At 37.6% G+C, this 26295-nt stretch overlaps 3 protein-coding genes across 6 annotated transcripts; all 3 read right to left on the bottom strand.

Moving 5' to 3' along the window:
• Positions 1–4643: 4643 nt before the first annotated feature.
• On the bottom strand, positions 4644–13372 carry LOC145214738 (calcium homeostasis modulator protein 6-like). Of its 3 annotated transcripts, XM_080083340.1 has the most exons (7): positions 12406–13372; positions 12011–12170; positions 11351–11506; positions 7532–10644; positions 6902–7391; positions 6341–6529; positions 4644–5423 (listed from the first exon to the last, which is right to left on the bottom strand). In XM_080083340.1, exons 5-7 carry the CDS (start codon positions 7301–7303, stop codon positions 5100–5102), a joined length of 915 nt encoding a protein of 304 aa, XP_079939466.1. In that variant the 5' UTR covers positions 7304–7391; positions 7532–10644; positions 11351–11506; positions 12011–12170; positions 12406–13372; the 3' UTR covers positions 4644–5099. The 3 variants fall into 3 exon arrangements, with proteins under 3 accessions (XP_079939466.1, XP_079939467.1, XP_079939468.1); XM_080083341.1 differs by lacking the exons at positions 12011–12170; positions 12406–13372 and adding an exon at positions 11622–12004; XM_080083342.1 differs by lacking the exons at positions 7532–10644; positions 11351–11506; positions 12011–12170; positions 12406–13372 and having other exon boundaries at positions 6902–7114; positions 7177–7285.
• Positions 13373–14864: 1492 nt separating this feature from the next.
• LOC145214739 (coadhesin-like) lies at positions 14865–20316 on the bottom strand. Of its 2 annotated transcripts, none has more exons than XM_080083343.1 (9): positions 19021–20316; positions 18593–18718; positions 18118–18243; positions 17468–17620; positions 16646–16813; positions 16053–16208; positions 15810–15968; positions 15273–15428; positions 14865–14973 (listed from the first exon to the last, which is right to left on the bottom strand). In XM_080083343.1, the coding sequence occupies exons 1-7, from the start codon at positions 19076–19078 to the stop codon at positions 15892–15894; spliced, it is 864 nt and encodes a 287-aa protein (XP_079939469.1). In that variant the 5' UTR covers positions 19079–20316; the 3' UTR covers positions 14865–14973; positions 15273–15428; positions 15810–15891. The 2 variants fall into 2 exon arrangements, with proteins under 2 accessions (XP_079939469.1, XP_079939470.1); XM_080083344.1 differs by lacking the exon at positions 19021–20316 and adding an exon at positions 18812–18950.
• A 234-nt stretch (positions 20317–20550) lies between these two features.
• Positions 20551–25472, bottom strand: LOC145214741 (cysteine-rich secretory protein LCCL domain-containing 2-like). The gene is made up of 9 exons (XM_080083345.1): positions 25202–25472; positions 24784–24909; positions 24308–24433; positions 23500–23667; positions 23127–23249; positions 21974–22141; positions 21602–21721; positions 20959–21129; positions 20551–20753 (listed from the first exon to the last, which is right to left on the bottom strand). Exons 1-9 carry the CDS (start codon positions 25257–25259, stop codon positions 20614–20616), a joined length of 1200 nt encoding a protein of 399 aa, XP_079939471.1. The 5' UTR covers positions 25260–25472; the 3' UTR covers positions 20551–20613.
• Between the last annotated feature and the right edge of the window lie 823 nt (positions 25473–26295).

Raw genomic sequence — 26295 nt, forward strand, 5'->3', positions numbered from 1 at the left:
AGCTCATTTTGACAGGCTATAAAAGGTGATTGGAGGCGTTTCTTTTATCAATTTTTGGGCATCGTTCTTCTGCCTGGAGGAAAATTTACAAAATTTTGCGGTTTTTTGCAGAAGCCTTCGTGTGCGTCTTTTGACCAAAATAGGTGTCAACTTAGAGCTGCAGGGCGTGCTGCTGCATTGGAAATTGAAATACAAAAATGCTATGAAACAAATTAATTATCTTTTAAAAAACGAATTTAGAGAAAGCTTGTTTGACTCATTACAACCGTGAGAAAAATGTATGGGCGCGCAAAAAGAATCTAAAACGCAAATAAGTTTATTTGTTGTTGTGTGTTGTCAGAATCGATTCTACTAGAAAATGTAACAAGTTAACAAAGGAAACGTTAACAATTTTTAAAACCTTGATTTACGTCTGAAACACTCGATAATGTTATAGGCACCAACCTGTAGTCAGGCCTGGGAGCGTACATAGACCGTAACACGTCCAAACATGAGGTGAATCCAACCGAATTGAGACACTGTCTATGTCGGACCTGAATCCCAACGCCACAAGTAACAGAGCACGAATACCATAGGTCGGTATACTAACACAAAACCCACAACAGACAAAGTTTGCTAAATACCGATAGATAGCGTATAGCGTACAGTTATTAAAACTAACAATAGACTGGGACATGGTTAGGAGCTAACTGTAAGGTTAGCAACTAAGTTTATAGGTTGGGTTAATTGATATTGTTTATCATAAAACCTCGCCCCAAACCTAATAGCCTGAGAACCGTTAGTATTTTCACACAATTACAAATATTTGCAAATGCTCTTTGTGCCATCTATTGAAATTTAGCAAACTTTGTACGTTGTTAGTTATTATTGCGTTAGCTTTACGAAAACCATAACCTCAGGGAGGGGTTATCTCAGTGGTTCTCAAACTTTTTCATTATTTTTTCAAAACGGTTCCTTTGCCATTATTTCGAGGGTTCGCGGTCCTTTAGCTGGAACGTGTACTTCAGAGAAACGAAAGTTGATTGCAGGATTTTTGCCAGTTATGCAAATTTGCTCATAATAATGATCCAAAGACAGCTTGTGACATCACAAACAAGACAAAAAAGCATTACGATTGTGCGCGAACAATTGCATTTTTGATAATTGTTATTCAATAAAGGCTATTGTTTAGAAATGGAGACAGTCGATTGTCAATTCTAATTTGATTTAAACTGATTCAGTGGCACAAACTGACGCTAAATAAGATTGTAGAATTACTTCAACCGCTTCGCGGTGCCCCCAAAATTGCCTCAAGGACCCCTAAAGGACCGCGGATCCAAGTTTGAGAACCGCTGCTGGGTTATCTTAAAGATAGCTTAAAGTTCGCAACGCGATAGGTTATAAACGGTGATTACAAGCGGTGTATTGACGACTTTTTGCCATTAGCTTACTGCCTGGAGGGGTATTTACAAACATATATCAGCGCTGTTTTAAACGCAACCGCGGAATTCTGCAGCTCCTGCAGGAGCCTCTGATATTTTTTCGACCAAAATAGATGCGACCTAGCTGCAGGTCATGTCGCCGCATTGGAGGTTGGAACTAAAAACATATATTTTGAGATCAACACTTGTGGGGCCCCAAAGTAATATGCAGCGTTCTGAATAATACGCAATAAATAGTTTTACTTAACACACCACAAAATGATTTGTAATATTTGTTTAAGTGGCCGATATTGTAACGGTTAAAAAGTCTTAGGGCATCCTAATTTCAAATAGGGGAATGAGTGTTAGCTGTAAAAGTAGATTATGTTCTCGACTCGATAGGCTATGAAGACTGATTACAAGCGGTGTATTTACAACTTTTTGCCATTAGCTTACTGCCTGGAGGGGTATTTAGAAAATTATTTGTGCACTTTTTAAAATGCAACCACATAATCTTGCAGCTTCTGCAGAAGCCTTCGATCCTTTTTCGACCAAAATAGGTGCGAACTAGCTGCAGGGCATGTCGCTGCATTGGAGATTGGAACGGAAAGCGTATATATTTAGACCAACACTGGTGCCCCAGGTTAGTATGAAGCGTTTTGAATAATACTCAATAAAAAATTTTAACTCTAACACACCACAAACTATTTGTAATATTTTTTTTAAGTTGCCGATTTTGTAAACGTTGAAACAGTGAATGTTAAAAAGGTGCAGGACCAGTGTTTTTTAAGGTGTTTTGATTTCTCCAGCGGTTTCCCAAAATTTGGACTTGCAATGTTTTGGTATTTAAATGAAACACTTGCGGTCTCTTAATACTACTTAGCGGTCACCCTAACCAAACCTTTACAAAAAACCTGTGCAGGACCTCTTGTTTTCAAACAGTTTTGATACAACATCTTTTTTTTTTGGTAAAAGCCTGCTAATCGAAAAAAGAATTTACCAACATTTGCATCTCGGTTGTGTAGTTTAGGAAAAATGCATTAAGTGGGTCAACTCGTCTTCACAATCAGAAATATCTGGAATATCTTCAATTCGCTTGGATATTTCTTTCAGCACCCACTGATGGAGAGATGAGTACAAAGTCATCTTTTTCTTGTCTAAAACGCAAATATTTATTGCTTTGTGCTGTCAGAATTTATTCTACAAGAAAATGTACACTAACAAGTTAACAAAGGCAACATTAAATTTTTTTGAAACATTGGTTTACGGCTTACGCACTAAACTCCCGACAATGTTAAAAGCACCAACCTATAGGCAGGCCTGGGAACGTACACAGAGCTGCTCTTACCGTGTAAGGTCCGAACATGAAGTGAATCCAACCAAATTGAGACACTGTTTATACGTCGGACCTGAATCCCAACGCCACAAGTAACAGATCACGAATACCATAGTTAGAGCTACTAACATAAAACGAACAACAGAGAAACTTTGCTAAATACCGATAGATGGCGTAATGCGCACAGTTATTTAAATTAGCAGGGAGACTGGAACATGGTTAGGAGATAACTGTAGAGTTAGCAACTGAGTTTATAAGTTGGGTTAATTGATATTTTTATCATAAAACCTCGCCCCAAACTTGAAAACCTGAACCATTAGCATTTTCAAATAATTTCCTTAGAAATATTTGCAAATGATTTTTGTGCCACCTTTCAGAATTTAGCCAACTTTGTATGTTGCGAGTTATTGTTGTGTTAGCTTTACGAAAACCATGAACTCAGGGAAGGGTAATCTCAAAGATAGCTTAAAGTTCGCAAAGCGATAGACTACAAACGGTGATTGCAAGCGGTGTATTGACAACTTTTGGCCATTACCTTACTGCCTGAAGGGCTATTTACAAAATTATTTCTTCACTGTTTAAAATGCAACCACGAAATTTTGCAGCTTCTGCAGAAGTCTTCGTTACTTTTCGACCAAAATAGGTGCGAACTAGCTGCAGGGCATGTCGCTGCATTGGAGATTGGAACGGAAAGCCTCTATATATTTAGACCAACGCTGTGGTGCCCCAGGGTAGTATGAAGCGTTTTGAATAATATGCAATAACACGTTTTGCTTAACTCTATACACACCACAAACGATTTGTAATATTTTTTTGAGTTGCCGATTTTGTAAACGTTAAAAAGTTGTAAACGGTGAAACAGTAAACGTTTAAAAAGTTGTGGGGCCTCCTGATTTCAAACAGTTTCAATACAACATCTTTCTTCTGATTCGCTAATCCAAAAGAGACCATTAGTCCAACATCCAATTGACCAACATTTAAAATCATCAAAAACTTTCGTCTCTTGCTACCACGCGCAAGTGTAGTTTAGGAAAAATGCATTAAGTGAGTCAACTCGTCTTCACAATCAGAAATATCTGGAATATCTTCAATTCCCTTGGATTTCTCTTCCAGGACCCACTGATGGAGATATGAGTACAAAGCCAACTTTTTCTTGTCCCGATGAAAAGAATACACTGTGGCGATTTTGTCCCAAAGCGCCTTTGCCCTTCTTTTGTCCATGAAAGCCCGAACGTTGCGCTCGGCTTCGTGATGAGCCTGAGTGAAAAAGTTGTTGAGTGAAATTAATCATATCTTGAATTGCAAAAGGGGATCTGTGTTTGAAAAATGGGTATGGATTTAGATATTTTTGCAAAAGTGAAGTAACATGCAAAACATCATTTTGGATAGGGGGAAAATGTTGTTGCTCTATATCAGCGGTTCCCAACCTGTGGGTCGCGACCCTAACTGGGGTCGCCAGACAATTTGCCTGCGCGGTCGCCTTTAGCATGGTTCCCAACTTGTTTTAGGCCTAGGCCCACTAGCCCTAAAAATGAAATAAACTCATAGACCACTTTACTGTTGAGAAACAACATACAACCAACTTTATCCTTAGCCTTAGGGTCACCGCAACTTGGCAAATGTTATCAAGGAGTCACGACACTAGCACGGTTGGGAACCGATAGAGTCTATATAATCTGATAAGGCAAAATTATGGAAACAAAACTGTGTATTTAAAAAAAACGTATTTAGTAAAGTAATGCTGTAGATACGTACAAAAATATATCATTTTGTGTCTAGATAAATGCCATTAAAAGTATCACTATTGTGTTGTGAAAAAGGCACCTAATTATTGTTAACCAAGCAATCTACATATATTAGGCCAGGGGTCACCAAACTACGGCCCGAGGGGCGGATCCGGCCCGCGACCAGCTGTTTTGGTTTGTCAAATCGTATTGATAACTTTGTAACTTTCAAAAATTAATCTACTCCTCACGAAAGTTTTCCTGTGTGAATATGTAGAATAATATTACACAGTTTTGTAGGAACACAACGGCCAGGATTGATCCAAAGCCGGTATGATACGTCACAGACAAGACTACAAGCGTCAATTGTGCGCAAACAATTGCCTTCTTTTGTTACTTGTGACGTAATATGCAAGTATTGCTTGTAATGTGAGGCGACCTATACAATTTAACAGTCGCATCACCAGGTTTTAAATGGGATTGTAAAAATACCATATCTTGGCGCACCTAGAAATATCGCCTTGCGCTTGCAGCTAAGTTAAAGGAAAGACGGCGCTAGGATATGAAAACTACGTGGCCCGCGCGAATCATTTTCAAACTAATCCGGCCCGCAGCGAAAAAAGTTTGGTGACCCCTGCATTAGGCGAATATGTAAATCACAACCAACGAGTGCATTCTTTCGTGCGCAAAATGCGCCAGACCAGCAAAACTCAACCACAAAAATTGAATATTCAAATTTGCCTTCATTTCCATCTCCTGATCAAACTCAGCTTCTTCAGCCATCCGATAGTACTTGTAATACTTTGCGTGGTAATAAGTAAGAGGAAGTATGCACTGACTAACACCGTATATGGTCAGGCCCAACAAGAGCGTCCCACAAATAAGAATCCAACCGATAATTTGCGAAAAGTTTCGATTTGAGTGGAATCCGTCAGACATGATTGGAGTCTTGGCTGCAGCCATCTGGGAAATGTAGTCAACACTTAGACGTTGTGTCATAGTACAGAACATATTTAAAGAGAAAAAAAAGTTTTTTACGACGGCACATGTTGTGGTTGTGACAGTTGGACACGTTTATATTGATTGCTAAACGTAATCCATTAGCTTACTGACAAGGTATAACGGCTGTATGGGAGTGGTTCTCAAACTTTTTTGACCGCGACCCAAATCTGAGCTTTATGAACATCTTGCGACCAAAGCCCCAAACAACAAAAATGTATTTTTTATTTTTGTATGAATAGTTATCATCCTTAAATGCTAACTGTTACTTTTCAAGTTCAGTTTCATATGATTAACCTCCTAGCATTCCCCGTGCTAACGTGTTACAATCGCCGTGTGCGTAATAGAAAATTGGAAGGCTATGTCTGTATGTTATAATGATTGGTTCATTTTGCTGTATAGCGTTGTCGAGTGAGGCTGTATTTGGCTACGGTGCTATCAAAACTCTCAGAAAACCACTTACTTATGCTGCAATACTCCAAGGTTACTAAGATAAAGCCACATAAAATGGCTATGATACAATAATTCAGTCATGACTGAGAATTGAAAATACTCAAAAATTGAAATGTAAAAAGTTCGTTTGGGCAGAATTGAATCATCACAGCGCGACCCATGTTTGGGTCGCGACCCATACTTTAAGAACCACTGCTGTATGGCAATCATTTGTTTGGCTGTGTATCGGACTCTGGATTTCATTGATCAATAGGTCAGTACAACTGCACGAGAGTGTGTATTTTTTCTGGGGCAGGGGTGCACACTCTACAACCAACCGAACACACTTTATGCGTACCTTTGTTTGTACACTTATCATTTAAAGCAAATTTGGTCCAATTATATTTGGTTTAACCTATCAAGTACTTTCAATATTGCATCAAGCTTACTTTGTTGCAAGATGCATACATGGAATTAGGTTGGCCTACGTCATAGGGCAACTGCGTCACTGCGCATGCGTAGTAATGTCCGTCGATCATTGCCATTGCGATCCAACTAATTGGTGAAATCATGGCTTTACCGAACACACCAAGTAAGGTCCACGACACTTGCTCCACACTCCGCCTGTGCTGCTGAACCTGGTGTTAAAAACAAATAACATGACATGATACGCTATCATGTAAAAATATCAATGGGTAAACACGCAATGTAAGTTATTTAATTTGGTTATAGTGATTGGAAAGTTTTTTTGTAACAAGGTTATTAATAAGAGTGTTTAGGTACAGTGAAAACTACCCAAAGCCAACAAATATTTGTTTAAAGGGGTTTCTGGGGTATAACTTGTTTTTAAATACACCGCGTAAGCTTTGCTTAATTGCTACGTTTTTGACCCTACATTTTCAAAATCTTCTTGAACATATAAGGTAACATACCTTGATAAATTGCACATAAAAAGAGTGGTAAGAAAAAAAGTCCTCCTAAATTGTATAAAGTGTAGCCTACTACGCTACCTTTTTAAGGATTCCAGTTATCGACTTCCACATTTTTGGGTTTGCAGCTACACCGAACACAAAAAATCCGATGGCAGGGGCAAGCATAAACGAAAGTCCGTAGGCGTAGTTTAATGTTGCCGAACACTTCGCATTGCCAAGTTCCTCCGTTGTACAATTACCCATCTGTTTGGAATTGACACAAGGACATCGAAAACCGAGCTTCGTGGTCAACTGCTGAAGGGCAACGGTGCTGGTAACGATAATAGAAAAGAACACCGTACCTGCATAATCACCAACGCCATAAAATTTCTTTGCAAGTGACGAAAAACCCATGACTTTGCCGTGAAGGTAACTGACATTGGTAATTGGCGTCCTGCTACTTGGACCAACGGCTTCTTCTATTTCAGATTTGGCCTGCATGGGCTGGTCTGCAGCATAGCATCCGTGCAAAACCCGGTTTCACTTCCTATTGATGTTTAACGTCAGCGCACGAGAATGGTTAACGCTGCTTGGAAAACAATAAACAAAAGCGTTCACTGTTTAACAAAAATTCGACATATGGCCCTAATACGTTAAGTATCCAAGCACTACAGAGTAAAAGCAAACGTTATATGCGAGGAGTTTATACAAAGGACAAAAAAAACTAACCTTTAATTGTCACTTCAGTTCACTATAGAAGTCAGTAGTGTAACTTAAATAGATTTGACTTCTTAGCCACCAGTTAATGTTTACGCATAGGCATGTTTGAAATATAACGAAACAATAGCATCTTAACTGTTCTAACACGTGTTTGTATCGCATGGAGATGGATAAATGATTTCTGTCAACAGTTTGAATTAAGACTATCGGCGAAACATTAATAAACTCGTAAAGTAATTTTCTCACATGGCAGGAGTCAGGTGCATTACGATGTTGTTACAATTCCTTGAAAAATGTATGAACTACCGTAACAAGAAATCAATGAATTGCAAGCAACCGGTTGAACTTTCAATCGATTTTGGTACATTACAGTAACAACGTCCATTCATGTTATAACGTATCATCATTGTTGATTCCCGAATATACAAAAAGAAAAAAGAAATATTTAGATTTTACAGTGGAAAATCCACGCGATTGAAATAACCAGGGAGTCGAACCAGAACTGAACCCGAACCCGCGAACCGGTTTGAGCGGTTAATTTCATTAAACCCGAACCGAACCCGAACCGCTAATTACGATTTTCTTAAAACCCGAACCGGTGTTGAACCCCATATTTTGTTTGGCGTCGGACCCGAACAGGAACCGAACCAGTAAAAAATGCAGTCTGATTTACATTTTGTGATTTTTTTTTCAAAACAGCACACTGAAGAATACACGACATAACACTTATAGGGCGTGTCAAAAATAACAGTGCACGGGCAAATTTTTTTTGGAGTTTGATAAGGCCAGGTAATGATGGGTAGAATTAAATTGAAACCAATAAAAGATTGAACCGGTTTAAAAACCGCAAACCGGTTCGAACCGGATAATTTGCCCAAACCGGAACAAAACCCGAAGCCGAAAATTTACATTTTTAAAGACCTGAACCGAACCCGAACCCTTAAAAACAAAACCAAGTGAACCCGAACCGAACCTGAACCCATATGACAAGCGGTTCGACTCCCTGGAAATAACTCTAAATCTGAGGAACGACAGAGAACGAAAAATACATAAAGGTCCAAATAAATGTCAAATGTCAAACATATGTGTTATGATTACATGATGTGTGTCCTGAAAATGTTTATTATTATTTACCAACGGCGAGACCTAGATGACGTAAAAAAGAGGACAAAAAGTTACGTCACCCCTCAACACAGATAGTGACGTGATAATGCTATTTGGCACTTTGCGTGTGACGTAACGACGGAAGCAAATACAGCTAGCTGGGCAAAGTGACAACTATACTTTACGTGGTTACGTGTGGGGCAATCTAACTAGGCTATTGCAATTGATACAAACGTAAAACGGACGGGGTTTTTATCCTCCAACAGTGCGTACCGTTTTGAAACGAATGTCAATTTACAATCCGATCATTAAAACTACAAACAAAAGACTAATTATCGCAATTACTCGATTGTAAGCCACATGTTGAGGTGTTAAAAAAGTTTTGTTTAATAATGTATATTTGCAAACGAAAATTTAAAGCACATTGTATCAGATTGCAGGGCGGTCAAATAATATCAGCATGACATTAGACATGTAAGCCGCACAAACGGTAGGGTAAAAACTTAACGGTGGCTTACAATCGAGTAAATACGATATGGAAACAACACAGGTTTTCAAATGTGGGAACGTGGTTAGATAATCACAGTTATTTGACGACACTTGGTACTTCTTATACGAAATATGTACATGTATATGTATATCTATGATATGGAAAGACGGCGCATATATAAACACAATGCTACTGTTCAGTACGTAGTTTGGAATGGGCAAAATTTGCTAAACACTTGCAAAACACACCACAGTAAACATACGGAGAATTAGAAAAACAAAAGAGAAGTACGATTTTTCGCAGAGCACCAATAAAATACACAAAAAATAGAAAAGCGATTTTGCACAGTGCAAGTGGTAAGAAAAAAACCTGACGTGTTTGAACCATGTGTAGCCAAACACTTTTTACGCGTTCACTTGTCGGAAGCAATTTTATGCTTGACTACACGAAGTTCATTAAACACTAAAGCTGGAAAATCGTGCAATAGCTGCTGCTAGACCGTCCAAATTTAAATTCAATTTTCCAAGAGTTAGTTAACACAAAAGGATGCAATATTAGTACGAACACTGTCAATGCGAACACGTCGCTTAATACATAAGTAAAAGGTAAATAGCTGTTCGTAAAAAATATACCTAAATAACAATGACGAAAGGACATGTGGTAAAAAAAAGTTAAATTATTTAGGGGTGTGTATGGATGGTTTAGATTAGATTGTAGCTCGCAAAAACGGTTTTGTGTAATAATCTGTGCAATAAATATGTGTATCTGGCGTTTGTGCATAAAAGCAAACTACAAGGCGCAATATTCTGTATGTTAAAGATAGTTCTTTTTTCATGATTAACAATATTATAAAGGTAAGTGTTTAAAAAAGAAAACTGTTACCACGATTTTGTGCAATATCGGATAAACAAGTACAATAAGGAACTTTACATCATTTGGTTAGTATATAGAGACAGACTTAATAGATTTCGGCAAAGATGCAGCTGCTCGCGTTGTGTGATAGAGAGTGGGCGTAATCTACAATATGGTTCGGGTGTAGAAAGGGTGCGAAAAAATGCAATATTAGGTTGAAAAACAAGCGACGAAAAATGCAATTTTAGCGTCGGGAACATAACGGTACAAAAATAGCGGCATAAAAAATAGAAAAAAAAAGACTAAAAATAACTAAAAAAGCTTCATTGATGAACTGTAGTACATTCCTCACATTTACAAAAGAGTTGACTGACAATTGAATACCCCTAGGGACCATGCTGGGGTTTTAGGGCCTCATTGAACTTCCAGCAGACGTAGATTGGCCACTAAATCGTGCAAGTTCGTCTCTGATTTGCTGCTGCATTTCGGCGTCGCTAGGCAACGAAGTAGAGGGGAGGCGTACGTTACCAGTCCCATTGGTAAGTGGGGGTGTTGTGGGTACTTCTCGTCCAGGTCGTTGGGGGCGACGGGGCGGAGTTGGGTAAGGAGTCGAATTCACTCTCGAGACAGGAAAATTCGTCGAATGCGCGGTACGGGGTCCAGCTTACACTGTTGCCTGAAAATATTTTTAACGTTCAGTAAGAAATTGTTGGAATGTTCTCGTGTTTTCCAAACACACTTGTTCCAGGCTTGTAGAAAGAATGACTAAGTGATCAATATTAGCAATTCCTGACCCTCAAACATACAAGATGAACCAAAATCGATTTTTAATTTGAAGTAAAAAACGTATAACATGTTTTTAAATCTCGAAATTACTGTAATTTCCGCAGAATGACCCTGCTAGGGGCCATATATGTTACCAGTGTTAGGTTTGAAAAACTAAAGAAAGCGGTTAAAAACAAACGTTATTGCATTGACTGATTTATTAACAAATAAGTGGCTCTTTCAGCAGTTTTTTTGAAGAAATTAGCCGACGTTTCGAGAAAAAGAAATTAGCCGAGGGATCGTATGTACGAGACAGCTTCATCAGGTTAATAGCAGAATTTAAAACACGGAGATGTCGAAACGTTTTATAATAAAAACTGCTAGAAGAGCCACATATTTGTCAATACATTATGCATGGCAGCAACATTCATTGGCTGATTTGGTTTCAAAATAAGTTACCATCGGTGGTATGTTTTGTCACAGATGTCCTACAGAATGTAAACCTATGTAGTAAAATGATTAACAGTCATAAATCACAAGGATATGTTTCCTTTTTTGTATGGTATCCCTGGGGTTACTCAATGATAATTTTCAAAACTTCAGCAAATTATACACACCAGGACATGCAAACTTGTTGCACGATAAAGTTTCCTTAGAAGTTGTCCCACAATCCGAATTCCGTCCTGTACTGCAAGATCTTGTTCGTGTACGCGATCCGTCTCAGCAGATTTTTGAGCAAGTTGTCCAACCGTTCCACGCGTTCCATTTACCAACTGTATCATGACAGAAAACGTTTGTCGGAGGCAATGAAACACAACTTTACACCGAGTCAGTACAGTTTGCGTTTTAGACATAGTATTACATCGAGTAGTAGGGTTCTATGCACACCTCATGGGTAAAACAAGTTTACTTTTGTCCTGCATGAGTCTATAATCCGGTGTTTTTTCAACTTTGGGTAAGGTTGGGACATGCACGCTCAAGAATCTAGCTCTCCTTTTGTTTTTTATTCTGTGGTCTTTGGAAGGTTGTTTTAAATTAAACAAACTACTGTAACTTTTAAACTCTGTAGTTGAAAAGATAGAATCGTTATGTTGTGTAATATGATTTCCATTTTACAACATGGGTAGAAAAAGGTTGGATAGCACTGATTTAAATCATATGGTTCCTCAGATAAGTCATTCAATCGCTAAAAGGCTATTCCAGAAATGGGAACAGAGGTTTTGCTTCGCTTCCATTTTAGACCAAATATTTTTACTCTACTTTACATGACGACCCACAAATCTCTGCACTTTTCTGTATTGCATTTCCATTTCTGTCTCCACTGGGTTCCACAATCAGCATTTTGTCCAGTGGAACACGTCCGTGTACGGGTCCTTGTTCCGGAGCCGCAGGGCTTGGTACAGGGACTCCACTGAGCCCAATTGTTCCATCTGTAACCTATTATATTAAAAAATAGTGTGACTATTGAAAAATTCTCAAATCTGTTACTCGGACTTAGTTCACACAAATAGTAGGCAATGTCTTCTTCAGCATTCCATACCACCGCCATTAGTAAGTGGTTACTGACAATACCGTGCGGAAACTGTTGGTCGGAAAACTCTACATATCCCTACTATTCTCACAGGTTATATGTGTTAAACAGTTAGTGTTCACAGAGGCATCCTGTACTTACTAAAGGGACACACATCTGTGTTACAAGCCCATGTTTGCTGGGAGTCTTCACTTCCACAATCGGCATTTCTTCCAGTATATTAGGGGAGATGCGGGACCATTGGGCCAAAATTCAGTTTTTCATGACTATTTCTTTGAGTTCGAAAGAAAAATTGCCATTGAACACCTGTACTAATACTTCACGTTTTAACACACTTACACAAGGGCATCCCTTTCTTATTTCGAAATGAGTTGGCAAGATATTCCGTTTTAAAAATTACAAAAAATATGGCTTAAAGGTCCTTACCCTTGGGGAACATTGGGCCTCGCATAAAGGACCTTTGGGCCTGTATTTTCATGTGACATTGGACCATTAAACCACGTATGAGGGAGCTTATTAAGTGTTGTGTTTGAAAGTAGAAAATTTTTATGTAGATTTCGCCTCTTTGATGTATCTTTGCAAAGTTGCACGAGGAATGTTGTTGCTAAAAGCGGCTTCTCGGGTGCTACATTTTTTATCAAAAACCTCTAGAACAGCTTTTCTCAAGCTAGAGTCAGTATAATGTCTATACTTTTTTTGTTTATTTTTTTTTAAAGTAGGCATTTGACATAGGTTATATGATTTACTAGACTAATATCAGACTCTATTAATATAACAATTCATTTGTGTAAAGGTTTTTGACAGTCTTTGGGCCATGCCCTATGGTAGAGTGAACAACTGGCTCAATGGTCCTGTATTGCCGCCATTACGAACTTATCTGACTGAACTACGTTACACAGATCAACTTAAGAAATACTAATACTCATCTAACGCTACAACTAACTAACTAATATCCTGCAAACTTTGTGTTTTAACTAGCTTTCTCTTACAAAGAAATTACAAAAATGTAAAGGAGCAAAATATTTACTTTCAAGCTGCGAAAACTTAGTTATGCTCACAGTTTCTTCTGTAAGTGACTGACCTTCTTGTTGTTACAGCTTTAAAACTATTGCAACACAAGTACTTTAACGTATGACTGAGAACTCGCTACAGCGGCCAGTTTGAAAGAAACGCATGATGGCCAAAGGTCCTTCATGCCCAATGGTCCCGCATCTCCCCTACAACTTCTACTTCTTGATTTTTTTCCACCGTCGCCACACGATCTTGTGCACGGCGTCCAGGGACCCCAATCATTCCATTGTACGTCTAATTAACAAAGTTTGTTTTAAACTGCTGTATACATATCGATACTCGACAGTTTTAAATTGTATCATTTTTACGTGAAAGCCTTTCAAGTGGCATGTAACTTTACTTACGTTGGCCAAAGTTTAATCAGAGTAATGCAATGAGTTATAATTTTAGCAAAAGTTTTTTTCTAAGCAGTGTGACCTGTGGGTCAAAATAAAGATGCATTATCGGTTAAGGTATTTATGTTTAAACTAACTGAATAGTTCGAATTTTGATAAAGGCTCAAAACTTCAATGCAATGTCACCCAACCTGTCCCACACAATTGCAAAACAATTTTTACGAATTCAGACAAAAATAAACCATACTTTAATTAGCAAAAATGCAATCTGCACTTAAATCTATACCTGGGCAATCGTGCATGTTACACTCTTCACATTCACTATGAGTTGTTCCACAATCCAAGCGACGACCCGAACTGCAAATCCTTGACCGAGACCGAGTTCCACCTCCGCATGGATGAGTGCAAGATCCCCAGTTACGCCAACTGTTCCATTGGATTGCTGCATATACGAATTGAAAGTTGAAAAACTGATTTTAACGAGAAAGTTGTTAGTAACATAAACTAATACAAGCAAAGGACAATCAAAATTAAAAGTGTTTGTTTTTAACTTTTTATCATTTTTGACAAAAAAGATAATAAGTTGATTTAATTATATCAGTACACAACTCTTTTTAAGATTGATCTTTTGTTGAGGTAACAATTTACTTGATCCATTTAATTCGTTTCGACATGGAACGCTAATCCGGTATATTTAATGTCAACACAAAAACGTTCTGTTAATATCTATACATTTTTAAAGCAACGAATCTAAGTACACTGCCAAACAAATTCATGATTTTTTCATGTTGAAACAGCTAAAAATGCGTTTGCACCTGGACAATCGTGTTGATTGCAAATTTGCGCTTCTTGTACGAGATCACCACAATCTCTGTTGTTACCAGTGTTGCATTCTCTTTCCCGAAACCGGAATCCCGTTCCGCATGGACGATTGCAGCTACCCCATGGTTTCCATTCTAACCAGGCAACAACGAAATCTGAAAAACAGATTTGGTGCTAGTAATCACGTTTAAAGCAAGTATTCAAAGTAAAATACCCAATCTAACTTATTTATGACTAAAAAAGGACCACAAAAATATAACCTGTCCAGAAAAAAATGCTAAAAAGATCACAACTAACTTGAAATTTAAACAGCACAACTAACCTGGGCACAAAAAATTGTTGCAGAACTGATTTTCATCTTCAAATTCTGTGCAGGGCGACGTTAGACCAGTATAATAGCAGTTCCGCCTTCTTGTCTTCACTCCCCTTCCACAACTTTTTCAGCAAGCACTCCAATTGGTCCAGTCCATCCAAGTAAACACTAAATATTACTATAAATGGGCCTGGCGTACTGTGAATTATTACGTTAAATTTACGTTACTTTTAAATATTACGAAGCGCTTCTTGCAAGATATTATGGTGATAACAAAAGTACATTTCTCTTAAAAAAATTCGAATTATTTCTGATTCGGGATTCCACATTTACTTACCTAAGTTTTGAGCTATCCAAATTTTTTTAATTGAAATACTTAAAAAAGCCTCCAGTAGTTTTAGCGCATGGCCCAGTAGTTTTAACGCATTTGCCATGAAAATATTTAATAGAACTATTTTTCAAATCACCGGTGCAGGCAAACTGGTTGCACGAGATAGATTCAGTATATTCTGTTCCACATCTTCCAGTGTTATCGCTGCAGCTTCGTGTACAGTACGAAAATCCAGCCTCACACGTTTTTGTGCAGTCGCTCCAACCTGACCATGGGTTCCAAGATGGCAAATCTAAGCACAAAGCAGAAAAAAACCTTGTCGTGTGTAGGTAAACTAAAACAAGAGTCGTACAAAAAGCTTATCAAAAAAACAAACAGAAAGTTATGTTTTGAACAAAATAAAACATTGTCTTACAAACGACAACTAGATTTGATCAAAAAGCTGTAAAATAAAGATTTTTTTTTTTCAACAAGGTTTTCTGTAATTTTAACCAAACGTTTTTTGTTGTTGTTTCACGTTTGTTTAAATTGAATATGGTAGGCGTAGTAGTAGCAAAAGGCGATTATAAAAGTATATTACACTGCAAGTGTTTTAAATCAGACCAGAAGTAAACTATTAAGTAATCTTAATTGTTGTAACTAAAACTTTTTTCACTGTCGATCGTAAACCAACCTGCATTGCATGGGAAGTCATTGCAGTATTCATTTTCATTCCAATTCGATCCACAATTGCTCTCCTGCCCAATATTACATGATCAGGAGCGTGACCTCGTTCCCCGTCCACATGGCAACGTACACGCACTCCACGTTGTCCATGGCAACCAGGAGAACACTAAATTGGGAGATTTGTTTTCCTTTAAATTAGTGACCATGTGGAAAAGTTGTTTAAATAGAAAAATATGGCAAATTTTATTACCTGGACAATCAAATTCATTGCAGCACTGATTTTCAACCGGTACACCGGGACAGTTTGACGCCACCCCGATGTTGCAGTTTCTTCTTCTGGTTTTCACTCCCTGCCCGCATGTGCGAGTGCAGCTTTCCCAGTTTGACCAACTCAGCCCCGAATAAACTGAACAGGTAATTTGTTTTAAAATTGTTAATACATCAAACACAAACAGAAATGCATTTTGCATATTACAGTAATTGCAGCAACAGTAATTTCTTTGCAAAACGGCTTTTACGACAGTTGCTGTGTGTATCGTAAACACGTGTTTTGTAACGGCGATTGTCAGTTATAAATCAAAGCATGTATTGTATAACAGGTTAGGCATTTTAAGCGGCCACGGCCGTTTTGACTGTAATTGCACGGTTTAAATAAAATAGTAATTATGCAGTAAGGCACACCATCGTTTCACAGCCAAATTGTGTTTATCTATAGTCTCATTGTGTTTATCCATAGTCTCATTGTGTTTGTCCATACGATAGCAAAACAATACAATGCAGTCCATAGATATTTTTGAAACAATTTGTTTGGCACGAAGTACATATGCGACAGTATGTACTAACCTGGACAGGCCTGGGAACGAATACATTGCTGCTCCTGTCGCAAAACTTCCGAACATGGGATGAAAAGAACAGAAAATGTGCTTGGATTGAGACACCTTCTAGTTCGGACCCGAATTCCAGCACCACAAGTAACTGGACACGAAGACCATGCAGTCCAGGTGGAGTAACCTTTAAATACAGGATAATTAGGTTTAAACGAGTGATACAAAGTTATCATGGGTTATGTACAGCATAGGAGTTCATTACATTTTGGTGAAAAAAACTTTGTTTTACTATTTTTCTGAACATAAAGATTATGAACCTAATCATTTGCTTTCGCACAGTGTTTCGTTTCATTTTAACTTGCTTGCGTTTAAATCTGTTTTCATTTTTTTATCGTGCAATGTACTACGCGCATTCAGTGTTATTTAACAGAAAGTTTGTACAAAGTACAATTTGCCACACCAGCTCTATAAACTTTAATAAAAACCAAATTGCCAGTAATGTAGAATAAAACGCATTTATTTTATTAAACAGACGTTTCAACAAAAACAATTGTCATCATCAGTGAAAATACAATAAGCGAAAACAAGCGCGTTTATACACAAGGAAAAGTAAGGAGAAAAGGCTTTTATGAATACATTTTATTCTACATCGCTGGCAATTTGGTTTTCATTAAAGCTACTATTTAAGTCCGTGTCTTGTGCACCTGAGCTCTACAAAGTTAATATAAATCTAGATTTATCCTAGATAAGGGTTAAAAAAATACATCAATAGTTAAAACCGTTATAATGTTGCATAAACGTAACATTTTTGGATACATTTTAGGCTACATCAACTTACGATCGGTGTTACAAGACTGGACATTGCATTGACGTGCTTCCTGGCTCGGAGCAATTCCGCAATCCTGACTTGGACATGTTCGTTTTCGCGTCTGACTCCCCAGACCACATGAAGCCGAGCACCGAGTCCATCTACCCCATGCACCCCAAGCCCCTGTTAAACCCAAAAAGAACGAGTTAAAGGCTGAAAGAAGTGTTTCGTGTATATGAGTTTTCCTAATCTTAAAAAGCGGGATGTTAGTTGAAAAAAATGTTTTGTGAATTGGTATGATATCATACGCAAGTTGCCTTGTTTGTGCAATCATCTTTTCAAATGAAGCATATGGTTGTGACTCAGGGGTCATAATTCGTAGCAGCAAAACGTATTAATAAACCGTTAAATTTTCTTTTTTTATAACATCAAGGCATTTCGTTTTGCCAGCATCTTTAGGATTAGTAAAACTTACGGTGATACTATAGCAGGATGCTTCAAATATCACAAGAACTAAACTTTCAGTGAAAATAAAAAAGATGGAAGAACAACTGCACGAAAGAACGACAAAGTCTAAGCAACACGCAATACAATAAATTTGTGAATTCAAGATTAATGTGTAGGGTGTAGACCTGTAAGGTAATAATTCAGATCAGAAGTATTTGGAATTGTGTTATTACCTACGGTGCACCAACCACAGCTCAACCGACAAGTGTTTTCCAGAGAATCCTTAAATTGCTCGCAGAGTCCAAGCACAACGTAACTGCTGCAGCTTGCAGCGCTTATATCAAAACAAGGAAGTGAGCCTGCAAAAAACATATCAGAACAAATAAGCCGTATTTTATTAAAAGACGGTTTATGGCTATTTTTAAATAATGTGGGACTTAACAACAGAACGGAATGCGACGTTTTATACGTAACATTATTCATCTACGATTTACGCCCAAGGCAAAAAAATTCGCGTAGCTGAAGCTTGCACTTCAAAACAACACTGCAAATTGCGTTTTACTGTAGTAGTGTAATCGTATAGAATGACACTGTTGATTCCAGTCTGATTTCAAAACAGTTTAAAAACAGAGTCCAGGAATCAATTCATGATGTTCTGTGATCATTTTTGATGCAATCTAGCAATCACTTAACCACAAATAATCTTACGTCCAGTTGCGCATAAATCGCAAGTTTTTGCACATGACAGTAACATTTCTGTTCGCCTGATTCGACAAGCATCTTGAAGTGACAGAAGTCTACACTGCACCGCACCGAGTTGATCCGCACAAACCTCTGTAATATTTCAACAATATTAAACCAAATTAGATTATATTTATCTTAGCTTAAAGTTGTGCAAGGCGGCAAAAATAGAGTTTAGGCAAATACCTTTAGTTCACGTATCATGGTATGATACTCAAGACCAGAACCGTAAAAGAGACTTATCAATAACTAATCCTTCTTGGTTTATTTCTGTATGATTAGTTGCCAAAAGTAGAAAAATATGCATAATTTCAAGCACTTTGACTTGTAGTTTCTTTAGCACAACTACAGCATGCATGTATGTATCAATACTGATAAGTAATACAAACTCTTACCTTGACTGACACTCTGACCAAACAGAACTGCTACCAATGTAAAGAAGCAAATCAACATGTTATCTCGGTCATGTCTCACAGCTGCGTGCCTGACTTTATCTCGACAGGCGATAAAACGCTGATTGCTTGTGAATTTTCCACGACTTTTGGCCGCCGTTTTACTGCCTGGAGGGACGAGTGAGTCATTTACAAAATTATTTGCGCGCTGTTTACGATGCGACCATGGGATTTGCGGCTTCCTGCCGATGCCTTCGTGAGCGTTTTCTGACCAGAATAGTTGTCAACTTAACTGCAGGACCTGTTGCTTTTGAGATTGATTTACGAAATTGCTATGAAACGGGTTGATTGCACTTTTGGAAACGGGTTTTTATAAAACCCTGTTCGATTCAGATAAAGCGTTTTGGAAATCACTTAAATATAAGTGGTGAATGGTAGCCGATATCCAATACAATGAACGTTTCATAGTTAAACAAGTAAAACAACCGGCCGATTTCAAACGGTTTCAATATAACATCGTTCTTTTGAAAAGTTTTTTTGTTGCTCCGTGAAAAACTATTTCTCGAGACTGCTGGTATCCAAATGACCAAACATTTTCTGTACTACAATCTGTTGTGTGATGCATTTAGTGCTTTAGCTCTTTTTTGCAAATTTCGATTAATGATTTAAAAAGAGCTTTGTTTTGTGGGTTTGAATCACTGTACCTGAAAACATGTGTAAACGCGTAACATGAATTACAGAAAAATGGAACTTACATACAGTGCTACATTTCTGCGAAAAAAAATATTACACTGACGCTGATCGTCTGCCGGAATGTGTTGTATAGTTGATAAGTGAAGACAGATTCGCCGGTCACCATCCTGTGCACTAACTGATTCTTGTAGATTGTTATGACATTACACTTACATACAGTGGCGTAGCACTTTTTAAAGAGGGATGAAAACACTTCGTGTCATAAATGTTGCGCCCTACAGATCCTACAAGCGCGTTGAAACACCGAATGATTTGGACCGAAAACAGTCTTTCCAATTTTCGTTGCAGGGCAAGGAAGGCCATGGCTGTTTGCGAAAGCATCAGGCGCCTAAATGTTTTAGTTTCTTTGGTAATGTTTCACAGCTATAGCTTTTAGACATGGTAACAATTGTATTTAAAATTGCCAAGAAGAAAATGTAGGCATAAATAACCAGAAACCGCCTTATAGACATACCTGTCTTAATAGATGTTTTTGTTTTGTTGAAAGTGTTCTATTTTAGAACAAAGAAAAGAAATCTATATTCAAACATCAAAATCATAAGGATTTCTTGCCTAAATATCATTTGTTCGCAGCTGTAACATTGTTGGTAGCTCACCACTCGCTTAAAAAAGTGTTTGATCAAAACAAATTGCGGTGGGAGTAGAATTACATAAGTTACTAGTCGCTCTTCGTCGAACCAACTAGTTGGTTTGGTTGCAAGCCAAGAGAGGTTGGAAACTACTAGCCTGAATAGATGTTTGCTATTTTACGTAATTCGTTTTTACACCGAAAAGCACAAATGATGCTGCAAGATTATATTAATATTGTAAAAATTGTGTTAGTATGAAAACATCATGTAGTTGTTATTGTATATTTTGTTCAACCCGAAAAGGCTTCAGGCAACTGCCGTCCCGGGTTTTGGAAGTAATTCCATTCTTTTTGGAACCCTTGTAGCTCTTTGGTCCCCAGGTCTTTGTCACAATAACCGGTCCACCAGTTTCATCTGTAGCAGAACATATTTGGCATTGCAAGGGATCTCAACAAGGATAGGGTGTTCAACGTAAGTCACAGCAAAAGTTATTGAACAGAACACATGGCAACGATGCCGAGAAAATTTACTCATACGGTTTATTAATCACAGTGCTGTTTGACATCATTGATTTGAAATGCTAATCACCTCAGAAATATGTAACAATTTTGTCGGTTACCTGTAATAACACCATGATGTAAAGCAGCAGCACAAATGTAAGAGTCGCCAGTGTAGGGATAACTTCCCCATAAATTAATTTCTTCTTTATTTCCGCAACCGGGTGGACAAAGAAAATGGGCTGAAGTACCTTTCCAAAGCGTTAACTGGTCAGCTTGTTTCTTACACCAATCTGTAAACCAAAGGTATCGGACATGCAAAATCAATGATATTTTGTATACTAAATGCAGGTCAAAAATTGTGTTTAGATTTATGTACCTTAAATTTAACTTAACTTAGTAGACTAGTGCGTATTTATTTTGTAATTTTCGGACATTTCGGACACGGTTTATACTTTTGCTAGACTATAGCGGAATATTAAGAAACTATAGAGATTGTGATGTCAAGAATACAATCGATATACTCAAATACGATAATCTATAAACTGTCCTAATAAGTTACTACTGTACTTTTGAATTTCATAATCGTCAAATTTCTTGACGCTAGCAAGTTGTGTGTTACTCAATATATGTTTTATTATAATAAAACAACTAAACATGGAAAAATTTTTATGAGACACGTGGAAAGCGTTCCTTTGAAAAAACGTCAATTTTTAGTGAAAAATGAAACCTGATTTTATACTTAAAAGAAATGTTTACTTTTACCTTCAAAAGCGAAAGATCCGGAAAACTTATTATACTTCGTACTAGTGATTCCATTACGTAGCGTTCCTAGATACGACTTCATTCCACCAAGTTTATAAACAGTAAAAGTTCCACCCGCATCTGAAAACAAGCAGTCAGTAGTAGTGATTCGGCAAGCACACAACATAAAATTTAGTTAATCCCATAACTGCCAAAGCCAATGATTTAAAATGAAAAATTGCGAACTCCGGATGTCGAAAAATGAACATTTTTTAAACATAGATCTGACGATTACTTTTGGTGGCAATAAATACATTTTCACGATGAAAGCCTATATAAGTTTGGTTGACAAGTCATTGAAAATCAAATGTAATTAAAAACGTTTTTTTTTACTTTTTATTCGTCCGTCATGTATTGCAGCTGCACAAATGTACGAGTCGTCAGTGTAAATACCAGAACCCCAAAGACGATTCGCACTGCAACCTTTGGGACAAGCAAATGGAAATTGGAAGGAATTTTTATGGTGGAAATTTATTTGATCGACTTGTTTGACACACATATCTGTAAAACAGTACATTTGGGTATTTTATTTTTTATGATTATTTTTTTTAATTTCTAGAAGATCTAGATGAAACTTTCTGATATTTTTTTGTACCGGTCCCTTTGTACGGTGGCCCAAACAAAACACAAAACACGTGACACAATTTATAACAGACAACAAAACACGCTTGTTTATAACAGACTATTAGGAAATAGTGGAGACTTCAAGGTCGAAAAAACGAAATCATTATACTCCAATACTATGATGTATAAACTTGACAGGTTAATACTGTATTTTTTAATTTGAAATTTGTCAAATTTAAGGGCGCTAGCAAAATTAGTGTTTAGTCCAAGGCATCGGTCGCCCACTCGCGACGCCGGAGCCGCACGCGGCTTATTAACTCCTTTGATTGGGTTTAGTTTTTGAAATTACCAAATGTTTTGTTCGGACATTCTGTGACATTTATGTCGAACACAAAAGCTGTAAAAAAATTGCAGTGCAATAACATGAGCGAGCCCGCTTCCGATGGTGAGCTACAACTGCGTCTACCATGAAACTTAAAGTCTGAAAGATATTGTCTTTTTTTACTCTGTGAAATTAGTCCGAATGGCTGTTAGAGTATTAAAGGTTGGCGACCCCTGGTGTAAGGGATAAACCACATTAACATTTTGAACAATTTAGTCTTAGGTTATGAGGTAGTTTGGGAGATTAAAAACAAAGGCGACACAAAAACAATAAAGGAAAAATACTAACGCTCAATAAATGGTAATCTTCTATATAACTTATCGTTGTTGCAAGTAAGATAGTTTTTTGTAGTGATTATCAAAAATTTTGTGAATAAGGCTGCGCAAGATACACATGGTTGCTAAAACAGGACGAGGGTTGATAAAGGTTGAAATCCACTGATTACACAAAGTATGCCAATACTTCTTATTGTTGTGTAAAAAAAGTCCAGAATGATGGCAAAAAACTCAGGAAAATATATTTCACAAAAAAATATTTTACCTTCAAAAGCGAAAGATCTCTCAAAGTTTTTGAACGGCTTACTGCGGATCTTATTACGTAGTATTCCTATATACGACATCATTCCAACAAGTTTATAAACAGTAACACTTCCACCGGCAGCATCTGAAAAAAAAAAACAGGCTGTGGTAGCTTTTTTGTAAGCACACAACATAAAGTTTTGTTGATCCCATAACTGTCTAAGCCGATGGATCAAATCGTGGCAGTTATCCTTATGTCGATAAAATGAAAAGTTTTCTCGAACAATATTTGGCGATCACTTTTGGTGGCAATAAATAAATATTCACGATGAAGGCCTATATAATTTAGGTTTGCACGGCAGTGAAAATCTCACGTAAATAAACACGTTTTTTACCTTTGATTCGTCCGTCATGTATTGCAGCTGCACAAATGGACGAGTGTTCAGTATAAATACCAGAACCCCAAAGATTCTCCTTTTTTGCAAGGCAGCCTTTCGGACATTCAAATTGGATGGAATCATTTCCGTGAAAATTCATTTTGTCGAGTCGTTTGACACATGGATCTTAAAAACACATTTAGGTATTTTTATTTTGTATTATTTATTATTATCTAAACCAAACTTTCTAAAATATTTTTCGTAGCCACCATTTCGCACTTTTGTACTACATTCGCAGTGCAAAGTTAATATCTTGTCGAGGTTAACTATATATTACCCAGATAAACGAAACATTGTGTTAACAACCCAACTCTGATTTCCCCCCAAAAAAACAACACAAAACTGGTAAGTCTGGAAGTGAGCAAGCGCATGCGTCTGTTGCATCTGTTGTCCTTTGTAATGAATCCTTTGCAACAGATGCATCTGTTGTCCTTTGTAATGAAATAAAAGTGCAGTACATAACGTTTGACGCTATACAGTCGCCCATTTAGTTATCAATTAAGATTGCAGTAGAACTTCAAGATCTTGTTGGATTTGTTTTAATACTACTGCTAAGCCGGGACGCAATGTTCTACCTAAAGGGGGCAATAGAAAAGGGGCAAGAGATTGCGCCGTGGTGGGGCACAAAGGAACGCTGGTTAAGTCGGAACAGAAAGTTTTAAGCATATTCGGGGTGGATATCTTACAGCGTTTCGGGGTGGATATCTTACAGTGTAGACCTGTAAGCTAATAATTTAGATCAGAAGTATTTGAAATGTGTTATTACCTACGGTGCACCAACCACAGCTCAACCGACAAGTGTTTTCCAAAGAATCCTTAAATTGCTCGCAGAGTCCAAGTACAACGTAACTGCTGCAGCTTGCAGCGCTGATATCAAAACAAGGAAGGGAGCCTACAAAAAACATATCAGAACAAGTCAGTCGTATTTTATGAGAAGACGGTTTATGGCTATTTTTAAATAATGTGAGACTTAACAACCGAAAGGAATGCGACATTTTATACGTAACACTATTCACATACGATTTACGCCCAAGGCAAAAAAATTCGCGTAGCTGAACCTTTGCACTTCAAAACAACGCTGCAAATTGCGTTTTACTTAAGTAGTGCATTTGTATAGAACGACACTGATAATTCCAGCCTGATTTTGAAACAGTTTAAAAACAGAGTCCAGAAATCAATTCATGTTGTTCTGTGATCATTTTTGATGCAATCTAGCAATCACTTAACCACAAATAATCTTACGTCCAGTTGCGCACAAATCGCAAGTTTTGGCACATGACAGTAACATTTCTGTTCGCCTGATTCGACAAGCATCTTGAAGAGACAGAAGTCTACACTGAACCGCGCCGAGTTGATCCGCACAAACCTCTGTAATATTTCAACAATATTAAACCAAATTAGATTACATCTACCTTAGCTTAAAGTTGTGCAGGGCACCAAAATTATGAGGAGTTCAGGCAAAAACCTTAAGTTTACGTATCATGGTATGATACACAAGAGCAGAACTGTAAAACAGATGATCTTCCTTGGTATAAGTTCTATACGACTAGTTACGAAAAGTATAGAAAAATATGCATAATTTCAAGCACTAATAGACTTGTAGTTTTTCTAGCAGAACTACATACATGTATCCATACTGATAAGTAATACAAACTCTCACCTTGACTGACACTATATCCAGAGAGGACTGCAACCAATGTAAAGAAGCAAATCAACATGTTATCTCGGTCATGTCTCACAGCTGCGTTCTTGGCTTTATCTCGACAGGCGATAAAACGCTGATTGCTTGTGAATTTTCCACGACTTTTGGCCGCCGTTTTACTGCCTGGAGGGACGAGTGAGTCATTTACAAAATTATTTGCGCGCTGTTTACGATGCGACCATGGGATTTGCGGCTTCCTGCCGATGCCTTCGTGAGCGTTTTCTGACCAGAATAGATATCAACTTAACTGCAGAGCGAATTGATTAAACTTTTGGAAACGGATTTTAAGAAAACCCTGTTCGAATCAGATAAAGCGTTCTGGAAATCACTTAAATATAAGTGGTGAATGGTTGCCGATATTCAATACAGTGAACGTTTTATAGTTAAACAACTGGCTGATTTCAAACGGTTTCAATATAACATCGTTCTTCTGAAAAGTTTTTTGTTGCTCCGTGAAAAACTTTTTCTCTAGACTACTGGTATCCAAATGACCAAAAATTTTCTGTACTACAATCTGTTGTGTGATGCATTTAGTGCTTTAGTTTTTTTTTGCAAGTTTCGATTCATGATTTAAAAAGAGCTTTGGTTTGTGGATTTGCATCACTGTACGTGAAAACATGTGTAAACGCGCAAGATAAATCACAGAAAAAAGGAAATTACATACAGTGGTACATATCTGCGAATAAAATATTACACCGACTCTGATCGTCTGCCACTTATTTTGAGAATATTTAGTAAGTTATATTTGATAAGAAGACTTATCCGTAGGTCAACATCATGTTACACAGGCTGATTCTTGTAGTTTGCTATGACAATACACTTACATACAGTGGCGGAGATTTTTTTTGAGGGACCACAACCCTTGCGGGTCATAAAAGTTTCCGCCATATAGGTCCTACAAGCTCATTTAAAACAAATGATTGGACCGAAAACAAGCCTTTTTAATTTTTGCTGCAGGGGAAAGTGAGACCGCGGCTCTTTGAAAAAAACGTCAGGGCATAATTTTTTTTAGTTTCTTTGGCAATTTGTGATAGCTGTAGATTTTAAACATG

Source organism: Phallusia mammillata, chromosome 2 (genome assembly GCF_965637545.1).
Source record: "Phallusia mammillata chromosome 2, kaPhaMamm4.hap1.1, whole genome shotgun sequence".
Classification (NCBI taxonomy): domain Eukaryota; kingdom Metazoa; phylum Chordata; class Ascidiacea; order Phlebobranchia; family Ascidiidae; genus Phallusia; species Phallusia mammillata.